The sequence below is a fragment of the Drosophila bipectinata genome, chromosome XR (assembly GCF_030179905.1).
Source record: "Drosophila bipectinata strain 14024-0381.07 chromosome XR, DbipHiC1v2, whole genome shotgun sequence".
NCBI classification, from domain to species: Eukaryota; Metazoa; Arthropoda; class Insecta; order Diptera; family Drosophilidae; genus Drosophila; species Drosophila bipectinata.
The window spans coordinates 9,649,476-9,662,563 of record NC_091735.1 but is presented as its reverse complement, the minus strand read 5'-3'; the positions used below and the strand labels follow the sequence as shown (position 1 = coordinate 9,662,563).

Here is a 13,088-nt window from a genome sequence, read left to right as displayed (position 1 = left end):
GGTGAAGTTCTTCTTCTTATCACGGCTAGTCGACGTTGCAGAACCTTTAGTTCTGAGTCGTCCATATTTTGTGATTGGGTGGAGATCCCTATGAAAGATTCTGATGTTGTGTTTATGGGCACAGAAATGTTTCAAAATCGACTGAACGAAGTTCGTATCGCAGTATTCATAGTGGCAAATGTAGTCAAGCTCACATTAACATAGCGGGCTGTGCAATCAGAGGGCATCCTCAGTGTACCAGTTGCCTTTATGTTGAAGGTTGTTGAAACTTCGTTGCATACATTGGGCATTGGGTCTCAGTCATATTATATTGTTGTCCACTGTACTGCTCGGAGATTTCGTTCCAGTTTTGTTATTGAACCTGAAATTCTCATTGACTGCTTACATTGTATGCCGTTTGATGCTTGTAACAGATGTGCTGCTCAACTTTAACAGTTATGCATTGATTGAATTCGTTTTCATCAAGCCCTATAAAGCGATCTATTAGAGCTTTGACGGCAATTATCATTATCTGAAGTATGTACAATGCCCTACATTAAGAATCCAAAATTAGAATGGAAACAATGATGAAAACTTCTAATACTTCCGAAAACATTAAGGGTATTGTTACCCGAAATGTAGCGTGAGTTTGTAATGCTACATTGCGCTGACAATTTTTCTGGCAAGATCTTTTTTTTTTTTTATTATGACAGGTGCAGTTTTATTTAAAACTGTCCAACAGGGACAACCATTAAATATTGTGGCAGAAAACTTGGCTTATGTGTAACTTAAGTTAGAGTTGGAAAAATAAGAAAGTCTAAGAGTTATTCCGGATAAGTTCCAGCGGGTGAGTTCTGCGCAGCCGCCGCATCTGTTCGCTGTTGTCGAGGAGAGTGGTCGCCAACTCCTTGGGGTGGTTGCGTAGTCTCTGGATGTACTTGCTGCTGCTTCTCTGGATCTCCTCCTTCACCCATGGGAAGCCAAGCAACTCGTGGATTGTCTGGTTGTCATGGTAGACGTTGGCCCCAGTGGGCGATATGGAGGGCTCTATTTTCAAACGTCTGGATAGTCTGAATATTAGTCTTGCTGGCCGTGCTGGATCCCGCATCTCCAAATTGGCTGAATAATCGCCTTTTAGATTAGAATTTTCGAAGAGGTCCTTAGCTTCGACCTCCTACCCATCAGCCAATAGTACGCCTTCAATCTTACTTCACACTGCTTTCGCTTTTTGACTAGGTGAGGGTTCCAAGTAAGCCCCCTGTCTAGCGTGAAGCCCAGGTATCTTGGGATGGGGGAGCTGTTGAGGATTTCCCCGACGGAGAGAAAATGTGGTGGCGGTGGATTTATCGTTATTCACTTGAATATTCCACCTTCTCTGCCAATCGCCGAGAAGATCTAGTTGCTCCTGCATGACTCTGTAGCGTTGTCAGCAGCGGTCAGGAAGGCGGTATCGTCCGCATAGGTCGCTGCCATTATGTTGGGGCTCCGCAAAACTGGGAGATCGGCCGTGTAGACATTGGCCCAGCACGCTGCCTTGGGGGACTCCGGCGTGAACCTCCCTGAGTCCGGAAGTGGCCTCTCCGCATCTGACCGCAAATTTTGCGGTCCTTCAGGAACGACTCCAGAAAGAGGTAGTAAGGTCTGGGCAGGTTAGTCTTCAATTTAAGAAGGAGACCGGAGTGCCAGACCCGGTCGAAGGCTTGTTTGACATCAAGCATTACAGCCAGGCAGTACTTCTTGGTTTCGGAGGCGTCCAGGATATACTGCACCACTCTGTGACATTGTTCCGGGGTTCCGGTGTTCCGTGGGACCGCCTGAAGCCAAACTGGTGATTGGGGATCAGACCAGCCTCGTCCAGTACTGCAATGCTCTACTCAAAAACACTCTTTCGAGTATTTTGGAGAGTATCGATAGGAGACTAATCGGACGATAAGAGGCAAGATCGGCTTCGGGTTTTCTGGGCTTGGGTATCATGGTTACCAGAGCATGTTTCCAGTTGGTCGGAAAGTACCCTATTTCTAAGCATCTATTATAAATTGTCGTCAGTACCTTGATGCTTGGAGGTGGCAGCAGTTTTAATGCAGCTGCATTGATGCCATCATCGCCCGTAGCCTTGTTGTTGCCCAAAAGTGAAATCTGGACGGCTGTCTTCTCTTCCGTCACAGGTGGTATTCTGTCGTCGCCTCGTGCGGGCTCTGCCAAGAGTTGTTTCGTTTCTGCTGCCTCTTCTGGCGAGAAGCGGTAGAAAGGGGAGAATACGCTTACCAGGTGTTCGGTGAACGCGTTGGTTCGGTCCGTCTCTGATCTGCACCAACTGCCGTAAGTTCGCTGAACAGGTGGGATCCTCTTAAGAGGACGTTATATGCTTTTCGTGACACGCCACAGATTGTTTTGTGGGTCACCCGGTTCCTACTGTTCAACAAACCCGTCGAACGCTTCCTTTCTCAAGTCCGCCAAGAGTTCAGAGAGCCACTTGGAGACTCTATTCAGGTTGGTCTTGTCCCTCGGGTTTCTGGACAGCATCCAGACCCGCCTGAGTCGCCGCTTTTCCAGCTTGAGAGCCGTAATGTCTGGATTCCAAAAATGGATATCCCCGTCAGTGGCTCTCGGGCGGTTCGAAAGCCTTGGAGCTGCCTCGGCTGCTGCAGCTTGGGTTGGTGCAGTCAGTTCCTCGACGGCCGCCTCAATCTGATCGGGGGATTCCAGAGTTGTGTTACGATCCGCGGCAGAGCACATCCAGGACTGGAATTTCCCGATGTCCGTTGTCTTATAAATAAGCTTCTTCCGGGCTGACCTTAATAACTTAACTTAACATAACTTCTTAACTTCTAAGAAGCTCTTTGCTCTTTATATTCGGTACACATTATCACTGATCATTTCTCATCTTAGCGATTTCTTTAAAACATTGCGGAGCATTTATTTTTTACACAGTTATTTTAAGTTTTTGCAAAAAATCCGGGCCCCTTCTCAGAAGTCCGGGCCCGGGGGGAAACACCCCGTCGCGCCCGGAATATTTTTTTCCCCTATTATTGTACATATTAATATTTTTATTAAGGTAAACTACTGAAAGGGCCCACTGTGCCGCGTTACATAGGCTGGATGAATGCCTCGTTCTTATTCGCATTGATAAAAACATGGTCGCACGCTTCCATTGATAATGTTATCTTTCTTAGACCACACATACGCCTATAAATATATTTATCAAAAAATTCCACTACGTTATGCACCACCACGGTGTAAGGTACGGTTATTACCTCGATCGGATTTTGGTAACGTTCTATAGATGAAAACAGACGCAGCTCCCGCTTGTCGGTTCGTGTTCAATATAATCTATAGTTTTTGGTTTAAAACACAGATACAAATGGTATCTGTACAAACAGACTTTAATACGCTCAAACTTAGAATATATATGTGTGTGTACAGATATGACTATTGAGAACAACGAATGACTATACCAATGAAAATTCTTAATCATTTTCGATAAGACTTAGTCTGTATAAGTTTGCCTTTGGAGTGCCACAGAATTTTCGCTACAGAACCAGACTATTTGATTGTATCGCTTTTATCCCACCTTTGACTATGTCTCAGACCAAGGCGTTGTCTAGAGAAGACCTAACGGATCGAAACCTGAGCATAAGCCCACAAAAGTCAACCACTATCGTTAAGTATGAGAAATCATCATGTTTATTCTGCAACGAGTGGTTTGAGGCCCAAACATTTACGGTACGACTAATTATTTTATGTGTCTATCCGGTTTTAATCTGGTTTTGTCGTCGTGTTTACTCCAGGAACATCTAATCCACTGCGGACAGGTGCTGGAGGAATGCTCCAATGGCTGCCAAGCCTTCATACCACGGGTTCGCATGCGCATGCATTTAAAAGAGTGCCCTCGATACAAACAGCTCCAGAACCAGTGCGGGAGTGTCATAATGGACCACCAGGAGCATTCGGTCCACCGTTTACAGGTGCTGCAGCAGGATGTGGGTGCCATACGTTCAGTGCTCAACGAGGAGATCAGGCAACGTCTGCACCTCATCACTGACGTGGGAAACATCAGAAAACAGAACCAGGTGGTCGAAGATTGGACTCGAGATATGGAGGAGCAAGTCGGGAGCCTTCGAAGCCAGCTGGAAGACGAGTTATCGCAACGTAGTTTTGTTGCTGAGCAGAATCGACTTGATTTCCAGTACTGCTGCGATATTACTCGCGTAAGTCCTCCAATTTTGGGTTTGATTACTGAATAAATTATACATTACTATATATTGCAATTCTAATCTTAGTCCCTAAAGGATCAAGTAGAAGAACGTCTCGATGAAGCCCACAAGCTGGTTCACCAGCTTACGATGGACGTTAACATCCATCAGAATCAGTTGAATGATAATATTCTAAAACTAGAGGAGATTATTTTTGAGAACGAGAGGCTAAACCGGTAAGTAATCGCAAAATCGGAACCTTTATAGGTTCGGGGATGATTCCTTCTCTATTATACATACATTCACACGACTAAAAAATACCCGTATACTCTACGATCATCTAGAAGTTACCATATCTTTAAAATACTTATTTGAGGAAGAAAACTTTAATTTTATAACTCTTTTTTCCTGGCTTTTTGAATTACCCGTAACTAAATTTTTCCATTGACTTTTTGACATGAGAAAGCTGTCCGCGCGTTGGGTGCCGCATTTGCTTACGCTAGACCACAAACGTGCGCGCATGAACATTTCCAGCGCTCTGTTGGCTCAGTTTAGGAGCAAAAAGACCGAGTTTTGGCGCCGATTGATAACTGTAGACGAAACTTGGATTCATCATTATACGCCCGAAACAAAAATCCAATCTAAACAGTGGATTGAAAAGGGGGAACCGGCCCCAAAAAACCTAAAGCTGTGTATTCGGCTGGGAAAGTGATGGGGAGTGTTTTTTGGGACAGCCATGGAATTATTTTTATCGACTATCTTGAAAAAGGAAAAACTATAACAGGAACATACTACGCATCATTATTGAACAAGCTTTTTGGACAAGAAATTTCGAAAAATCGGCCACATTTGCAAAAAAAGAAAGTCTTGTTCCACCAAGACAACGCACCATCTCATCGCACCATTCACCGGATCTCGCACCAAGCGACTTTTTTTTGTTTCCTCAACTTAAAACTGCGCTCGGCGGCCAGAGATTTTCTTTCAAATGAGGAGGCAATCTCTTTCGTGAACTCGTATGTATTTTGCAGACAAAGACATCAAGTACTATTTAAAAGGGTGTAAAAAAAAAGTAAAAAAAAAATTTGAAAAAGTCGCGTGCATCATTGTTAGGTCGGTTATTCATTAGACAGCCCTCGTAAATTATAATAACCTCTTAAGGATATAAAAATAATCCAAATCTTTTCAAAACTCCATATATATTTATACATTTTTATGTACAGACATATCGTCGCTTTTCTACGAAAGTATCGTAAGTATACTTTCATATAGCTTTTTCCCAAATTGAGATTTTATTGCCATATTTTATATAAAATATTTGTGCCAGTAAAAAAATAAAGATTTCATATCATACAACTTTTTCCCAAATTGAGATTTTATTGCCATATTTTTATAAAATATTTGTGCCAGTAAACAAACAAAAATTGTAACTTAAAGATCTATAGTTTCGGTAGAGTTAAAAATGTAATTATAGTTTTGACATTACCTTTCTTAAAAACTTCTGTTAAGGAAATTTTTTCTGTAAAGTTCAACTTTTCGACATACGATACTTTTGCAGAAATGCGTCGATATATGTACATATATATAATCCTTAGGGTATATGTATACTATGTGACTATATAATTTATAGTCGGCTCTGTTAAATTTTGGCTTTCCTTTCTTCTTTTCTTCTAATAGCCTAACAAAAATCAAAGTATGTTACAATTATAAATAGAGATTCATTTGTTTGTTCTAGTGATAAGTTCTTTCAGATAGAAGAGTTTATGCATGAGATCAATGAGGATATCAAGACTAAACTAGGTAGTAGTGACCACATCACATCGAAACACGCCACTCTAGACTACGAGGTCAAAAACATAAAGAACATTGTCTGTGAGACGGAGGAGCGCTGCGATAAGTTGGATCGAGCTTTACATCAGACCATGCAAAATTTGTCGGACTTGGAGAGCCAAATAGCTATGCAGCAACGCATAGCTAGTTTTCAAAACATAAAAGGTATGGTTATATATGTATGTATCTAAATACACTCATAACTTAAAAATATCATTTTATTATTGAAGGAAATATTATTGAAATTTCGAAATTCTTTTTAAGTCTACCTATAAGTATTTCATTTCATTTGAATGGTTCTACCGCTAAAAAAAAGTATTATATTAAGTACGTAATAAATTTGGGTGAAAATATTCATAAACGGCTACCTTTGGCCACCTTTTTATTTACGCCCAAAATGTCTGAAATCCATTTTTGTCACGAAAAAGGATCAAGGGCAATCTCAATCGCAAAGGTCAGTATAGTTTTTTTCTTAAAAAAACATGTTTTCTGTGTATTTTGCACACAATTAGGTCAGTTTTTTTAAATTACTTTTAAAAAAATTGTTGGGTTGGGAAGATTGGAGGTGTCAATCCATATTTATTTAGGGCATTTCCAAGGCTAAATTCTTAATAAGGTTCCTAATGAATCAAATCATATGTTTAGGCCATTTAATTTGGCGCATCAAGGACTATTCCAAGAAAATGGACGAAGCAAAGCAGTACGAAACAATCTTGCACAGTGCGATGTTTTCCAACAAAGCCTTTGGATACGCTCTGCGGGTATGTAAAGTCAAACACGATTCTAGGAGATGTACTTAATCTATATTCTGATTCAGTTGGATATTTACTTAAATGGAAAGGGCACCTGGAAGGGACGGAATCTGATCGCCTGCCTCAACGTCCTTGCCGGTGAATACGATCCACTCCTTGCATGGCCTTGCCGGTTGCAAGCTGAGATTGTGATACGCGACCAGAGCTCGAATATATCAGAAGCCCAGGACTACGTTAAATTGATATTCGTCCGCAAAAAGAGCGATGACTTTATCCACAGTAACCAATATTTCCATATTCCCCACAAGGTGATCGCCAGCCGCAACTACCTACGCAATGACTCTCTTTTTATAGAAGTCCGAGTACTAAAGTAGTACATTTTTTGGCTCATAAAAGTCATTTTATGCTCATAAAAGTCAGTGGTAGTCAAATAACAAAAAAGGAGACTTTCATATAAAAATCAAAAATATTTGTTCCTGGTTTTTTAAATTGTAAAGGTTGCACTATTTATAAAAATACCCTTATGGTCAATTCTAATACATCTAATAATTTTTTAATAGATTATTTTATTAAAAGTTTAAAAAATTTTTATGATGAGCACATAACATTGAATCTATCAAAATTTAAATGCAAATAGTTTGGTGTACCTGTAGAAGTTTCTAATGCTTTGATGAATGCTTTTTTGGGAGCAGTAGAGCTTCATACTAAGCTTAATTGATTACATACTTTAAATTTTAATAGGTAATTATATTTTGTATTTCTTATTAATGCATTGGAAGCACAAAAAAAACTTTACAATGAGCTGGAAAACAGACAGGTCTTTTTAATAAATTAATTGGCAGCCTCTAACGTTATCCACATATTTGAAACAAAATAGGCTTATATTTTATAAATGTATATCAAACATAAAGTATTCGAATAATTGCATCCATTCCGATTTAAAATTTTAATAATAAAGAGATGGTTAAGAAGAGCGCTGTTCGCCCACCAGTGCGTAAAGAGCATGTTTGTAATGGCCGGAGGTATCACCCTAGAAAAATAAATATTTGATTCGTAACATATTCCAGGGGTATGGTGTAATGTTCCTACCTTAATCCAGCTCTTCAGGGACTTGCCGTATAAGCGTTCAAATGCCACCTTTATGTCAACCATATCGATCTGAAAGCAAAATCTAAATTTACACCACGCCAGAAAAAAATGTACACCACTTTTTGACTGCATTACCTCACTGCGCGTAATTATGACGCGGATCAGCTGGGTGTCGTTGGTTCCTATGCCAGCCATGGACTTGTGTAAGCGCGACGCGAAGTACTCGGCCTTGTTAGTGACGCATCTGAATATGGCGACTAGGCCTTCCATTATGTCACCAGAAAACTCTTTTTTGATGGCCTTCTCCAGCGAGTGGCCTGTCATGTTCTCATACTCTTGAAATATCTGGGGAATAAATTAGTGAATATGGAATCATTTGGAGGGCGTTAACTAAAGTCTTCTGACCAGTTTCAGCTGCTGATAGTTCCTCTGACAGAGTATCATATTAAACATGCTCTCGTCCGTGCCAACACGTAATTCTCCAGCCTTGAGCAATTCTCTGGCGTCGTCCTTGGCTAAGTTGGGATCAACGCGTCCACTTTCATCTCGTGCCGCTGTACAAAGCGAGATAAGCAACCGCTTAAAGTTTCCAGATGTCTCTGACTTCAGCTCAGACTCTAGATGAGCGCCATACACTTTTCAGATTTAAAAAAAAATTATAACTTTTTTAATAAACTCACTCTTATCGATTGATACTTACACCGTAAGTACTGATTTTTTATTGTATAGATCTCCATATTGGAAAGCGTGCAGAGAATTTCGATGAGGACCTCCTCATCGGTGCCAATTCCAGCCATGGCATTATTTAACTCAGCGCAGTAGAAGTCTACGATTGGGCGTAGAAGACCGACCAGTAGCTTTTCGAAATTTCCACTTGTCTCTGACTTGATGTCTTCAATTAAATCCTTTCCGAAGTGGGTCTTATACTGACGCTGGATCTCCTGGCGCTGTTCGTTTGACCGCCGGCAAATTATGTTGATCAACACTTCCTCATCAGTTCCAAAACCCTTCATGGCTTTTCGAAGGTCGTGGGCATCCTTGACTGGATCGAAACCCTGCACGGGCTTTACAGTAGGAGCTCCCTACGAAAGTCAGGCAAATAAACAGTAATAACAGCCGATACATGATGCATAAGATCCATTTATAAATCAAATGTAATAAAAACAAAGGTTTAACTTCTAATGGATCATGTTATGGGCAGCGATTAATCACGAACCTCTTTAAGAGCTGTGGGTGGCCGATATTCGTGCGGTTGACCATGCCCATACCCTTTCCCATGCCAATGACCCTGCCCATTTCCGCCTCCACCTCCGTATCCCTGCCTTTGATTTTGTCCTGGTCCGTACATATTTTCCGCTGATATGGCTTCCTGATCCTTATAAAAAGTATTACCTGAACTTGGTTGCACATTCTGTTGATATTGGTGTTGGGAAGCGAATTGTGAGCTGTGCGAAGGTGATGGGTACGGGTTTGGGTTCGATGAGGACGAAATGCTCGGGTAGGGCGCCGAAATCGGTGCAGGATAAGAGGCACGAACATTCTGATGGGCAATGTACGGGTGCGCCTGGGTCGGACGCTGAGGTTGGAACTGTAGCTGGGTAGGTAACGGGTATGGTGGGTTCTGATTCATCGGTTGCACCCACCCAGCTCCAAAAGGCGCTCGTGGTGTTTCGCTAGACGAGGTAGGAGGTTGCAACGGGTCAGGTATTCTAGAGCCCTAAATTAATTTATTGTTTTACAAAATATTTAGTTGATAAATTTTATAAAATTGGTTACTAGGACGGATCATTACCATTTTGATACCCGAACTTGCAAAGTATAAGGGTATATTGTATTCGTGCGAATATATGTAACATAGAGAAGGAATCATAAAGTATATATATTCTTGGTCAGCATCAACAGCCAAGTCGATATTGTCATGTGTGCTTGTCCGTATGAACGAGTAGAAAAGATAGTTCTATAGGCTTTCGCATGGTAACTCCTAAAATATAGACGCAGTTCAAGTTTGTTTCAAATTTTTTTCAAGCCTTCTTTCGCCCCTTAAAATTGAATATTTTTGCTGCACCAGTACAGGAAGTTATTTTGAAAAAGTTTTAAAGGGGGTTAGATAGTTAAATAACTGTGACAAACACGGTAGGCACTCCTAAAATATCTGAAATACATTTATTTTTTATTTAGTTTAGTTCAAAAAAAGCTCAAACAGGAATTCACCCTGAAAAGGGTATCTTGTATCCACTTATTTAAATAGAAACAAGAAAGGAAAGCTAACTTCGGGCGGAGCCGAAGTTGATATATCCTTCCAGTTAAAACCGGATATATATCGCAAACATCGGATATGGCCGGTCCTTATGAGAATATCATAATAAATCCATCTAATTACAATAAAATATCTTAAAAAAAGTTGGTATTTCTACAAAAAACCATTTCCGATGGTTCAGTTATATGGATATAGGATATAGTCGGGCGATACCGGCCGTTTCGACTTATATACTGCGTGCAAAGGAAAAAAGGGTGTGTGCAAAGTTACAAGTCGATAGTTTTAAAACTGAGAGACTAGTTTGCGTAGAAACAGATAAAAACATATAAACTCAGGAGGTGATCCTGACCAAGAATATATATACTTTATAGGGTCGGAGATGTCTCCTTCACTGCGTTGCACACTTTTGGACAAAATTATAATACCCTCTTAAGGGTATAAAAATCGACATGCTTAAATTAATGGTTTTTCTACCTTAGTTAATAATAAAAATTTTAACTTACGAAGGGGTACATTATGAGGGAGATTCTATTCGTGAGTATTCCTTTAATTGAGATTCAGTACTGAAAAAGTAAAAAAGGAAAACTAAAATAAAATTTTCTTTTCAATAGTACAAATTGTGGCCAACTAAACACAATCACATAGTACAATTTTTTATACCCTTTCATTGGGTATTATAATTTTGGAGACATCCAATCTCCCACCCCATTAAGTATATATATGTATTCTTGATCAGGATCACCTCCTGAGTTGAAATAAGCATGTTCGACTATCCGTCTGTCTGTCTGTTTTTCCGCGAATTAGTATCTCAGTTTTAAAGTTATCGACTTGAAACATTGCACTAGTTCCCGTAAGAAAAGACAGATAGATGGTCATGCTTATATTAACTCAGGAGGTGATCCTGATCCATTATATACCATTAAGGGTCGGAGCCTTGTAATTTCCCATTTATAATTTGTGATGGTGGGGAGCCCCTTATGTGAAAAGGGACTTGAAGTTTGAATTTTTTTCCTTTTCAGAATATTATTTATGAAACTACATAATAAGTTTCGTTCGTGTAGTGATTTTCTTTTATTCTCTACTTTGTCAACTTTTGTTCATTTATACGATACATTTTACAGAAAGAGTGTAAAATATTTTAACGTTCGTAAAAAAATTGACGTATTATTTAAAAATATTTCGAAAAAAATACAAAACATTTATATTCATACATATGTACACATGTAAGTAGATAAATAAATAAATAAATAAAATTCATTGATATATAATCGAAACCAGTGAAAAAAGAAATACAAATTAAGAAAATATCAATAAACGGGCATAACTTTCACCAAACTTTCCTGGTACTTACTAATGAAAAAAGTTCCGTTCTTTATTTGATTTAGTTTTATAATGATCTCGGTTGATTGTTGTAGACAATTTTAATCAGTCAAACAGCTGAAGAGCTGGTGAATTTACTTTTTTACGTACTTAGATCTATAATCTATATAGATTATATAGATCTAACGACCCCTGACACAGATAAATGTTTTTTTTATTATCTTAATACACTTTAGAAAAAATACTATCATATAGACTTTATATACATTGGTTTTATACATTGGTATAAAACCATTCGTATTTAAATAATAATTACACTTGTCTATGAACAATCAACAGATAGCCGCAACGCACACAGATGCACTGCATGCACGTGTTCGTATCAGTGAAATCGTTTTTGTGGGCCTTTCGAGATACAATAGTATTCAAACTTCAAGAAGTTTCCAAGCCCTCTAGACGAATCATGCGTCACTTTTTTGGAGGATATATATTTACATACTCATTATGCGTATCTATACATATTTACATATGTAAGTCTCTGGGATTAGGTCAGAAAAACACCACAGCTTTATTTATTAACTACATATGTATAAAGTTTAATATTTAGACATATGTTAAGTAAGCACAAATTCGGAACGGAAGAAATATTTGTATTTGAATTATTATTGAAGCACTAAATAAGTCCAGGAAAAAAAACTAAATAATTAAAAACACTCTCAATTACTTTAAGTATCTGAACATCCGTCGACCAATGCGGGACTTTGTAGTAAATTGTATTGTAAATATATATAGTCGTGACGACTACCTGTTGGCATAAGATATGCCGATTGGCCGATAGGTCGATACCACAGGGATGTACAAATATGTGGTGTCGTCCATCTTTAATAAACGTTATTTTCAAAAACTATTTTTCACCTATAAGCCTACTACAGTGGCTTATAGGCTTATATAAGTGAACGTACAGTGTGAACGTATAATTTTATGTTATATACTACGGTCCCTCCTAAAATTTATTTGAATTTGATTTCAAAAATTGACCATTTTAGCTCATTTTAGAAGTCATTTGTGGATTTTAAGCCACTGGGGTTTTAATTTTATTTGGGTTTAAAAATATTAATTTACAATGATTTTTGTTTAAATTGCCGCAATTGATTTCATGAAATTGGCATTAAAATATTGGTTTTCTCACAATTCTGAAAGGAATTTTCAGCGCATCGCATTCATCAACTTGACTTTGGCAAGCATTGATTTGATTTATTGATTGATATTGATTTTCTACAATATTAAAACACAAAAAGGTCCAAAAATGTCTTGCATGTATATACTTACCCTGTAAAACTGGATGAAAGAATCCATTTTTTAATCTTTTCGCTAGGTATGTACCTGTAAAACGTTCTATGGTGCGGGTGGTTACTTTGGGTACTTATTTTTTGTGATCGGAGTACGGCAGCAAAAAACCCTGTCAAAAAATGTTTTTACATCCACAGCTGGAAAAAATATTTTTCCATCTCAGTACTAGGCTTTAGAAATTTTTGGTCTAAAACAATGGACGGCACTTGATACATTGATATGATTTTAATTAAGTTTTCAGCACCCCAATACATTAATATGATTTTGACGTATTCGTATTAGTAACGAATAGCAGAATGTAGGCTGTGAGTATGACGTTTC

The 13,088-nt window shown here is 38.8% G+C and overlaps 2 protein-coding genes across 7 annotated transcripts; one reads left to right on the top strand and one right to left on the bottom strand.

The window, feature by feature from the left end:
• The first annotated feature begins 3,185 nt into the window (after nucleotides 1-3,185).
• On the top strand, nucleotides 3,186-7,738 carry Traf-like (TNF-receptor-associated factor-like). 2 transcript variants are annotated; one of them, XM_017253868.3, is made up of 7 exons: nucleotides 3,204-3,291; nucleotides 3,568-3,702; nucleotides 3,768-4,187; nucleotides 4,260-4,408; nucleotides 5,905-6,164; nucleotides 6,645-6,760; nucleotides 6,817-7,738. In XM_017253868.3, exons 3-7 carry the CDS (start codon nucleotides 3,843-3,845, stop codon nucleotides 7,123-7,125), a joined length of 1,179 nt encoding a protein of 392 aa, XP_017109357.2. In that variant the 5' UTR covers nucleotides 3,204-3,291; nucleotides 3,568-3,702; nucleotides 3,768-3,842; the 3' UTR covers nucleotides 7,126-7,738. The 2 variants fall into 2 exon arrangements, with proteins under 2 accessions (XP_017109356.2, XP_017109357.2); XM_017253867.3 differs by having other exon boundaries at nucleotides 3,186-3,702.
• Nucleotides 7,478-12,284, bottom strand: AnxB11 (Annexin B11). Of its 5 annotated transcripts, none has more exons than XM_043211238.2 (8): nucleotides 12,142-12,284; nucleotides 10,601-10,660; nucleotides 9,057-9,557; nucleotides 8,541-8,922; nucleotides 8,246-8,475; nucleotides 7,976-8,185; nucleotides 7,841-7,909; nucleotides 7,478-7,781 (listed from the first exon to the last, which is right to left on the bottom strand). In XM_043211238.2, exons 2-8 carry the CDS (start codon nucleotides 10,610-10,612, stop codon nucleotides 7,716-7,718), a joined length of 1,470 nt encoding a protein of 489 aa, XP_043067173.1. In that variant the 5' UTR covers nucleotides 10,613-10,660; nucleotides 12,142-12,284; the 3' UTR covers nucleotides 7,478-7,715. The 5 variants fall into 5 exon arrangements, with proteins under 5 accessions (XP_043067173.1, XP_070139160.1, XP_043067175.1 ...); XM_070283059.1 differs by lacking the exon at nucleotides 12,142-12,284 and adding an exon at nucleotides 11,449-11,608; XM_043211240.2 differs by lacking the exon at nucleotides 9,057-9,557 and having other exon boundaries at nucleotides 12,142-12,279.
• Nucleotides 12,285-13,088: the final 804 nt, after the last annotated feature.

Bases quoted from the DNA above. Each gene is read 5' to 3' on its own strand.
- Traf-like (XM_017253867.3), top strand. From the start codon at position 3,559: ATGTCTCAGACCAAGGCGTTGTCTAGAGAAGACCTAACGGATCGAAAC. The intron at 3,703-3,767 runs GTACGACTAATT...TGTTTACTCCAG, and splicing joins TTGAGGCCCAAACATTTACG to GAACATCTAATCCACTGCGG. The intron at 4,409-5,904 runs GTAAGTAATCGC...TGTTTGTTCTAG, and splicing joins GAGAACGAGAGGCTAAACCG to TGATAAGTTCTTTCAGATAG.
- AnxB11 (XM_043211238.2), bottom strand. The intron at 8,923-9,056 runs GTTCGTGATTAA...TGACTTTCGTAG, and splicing joins CACCCACAGCTCTTAAAGAG to GGAGCTCCTACTGTAAAGCC. The intron at 7,910-7,975 runs GTAATGCAGTCA...TTTTGCTTTCAG, and splicing joins TCATAATTACGCGCAGTGAG to ATCGATATGGTTGACATAAA.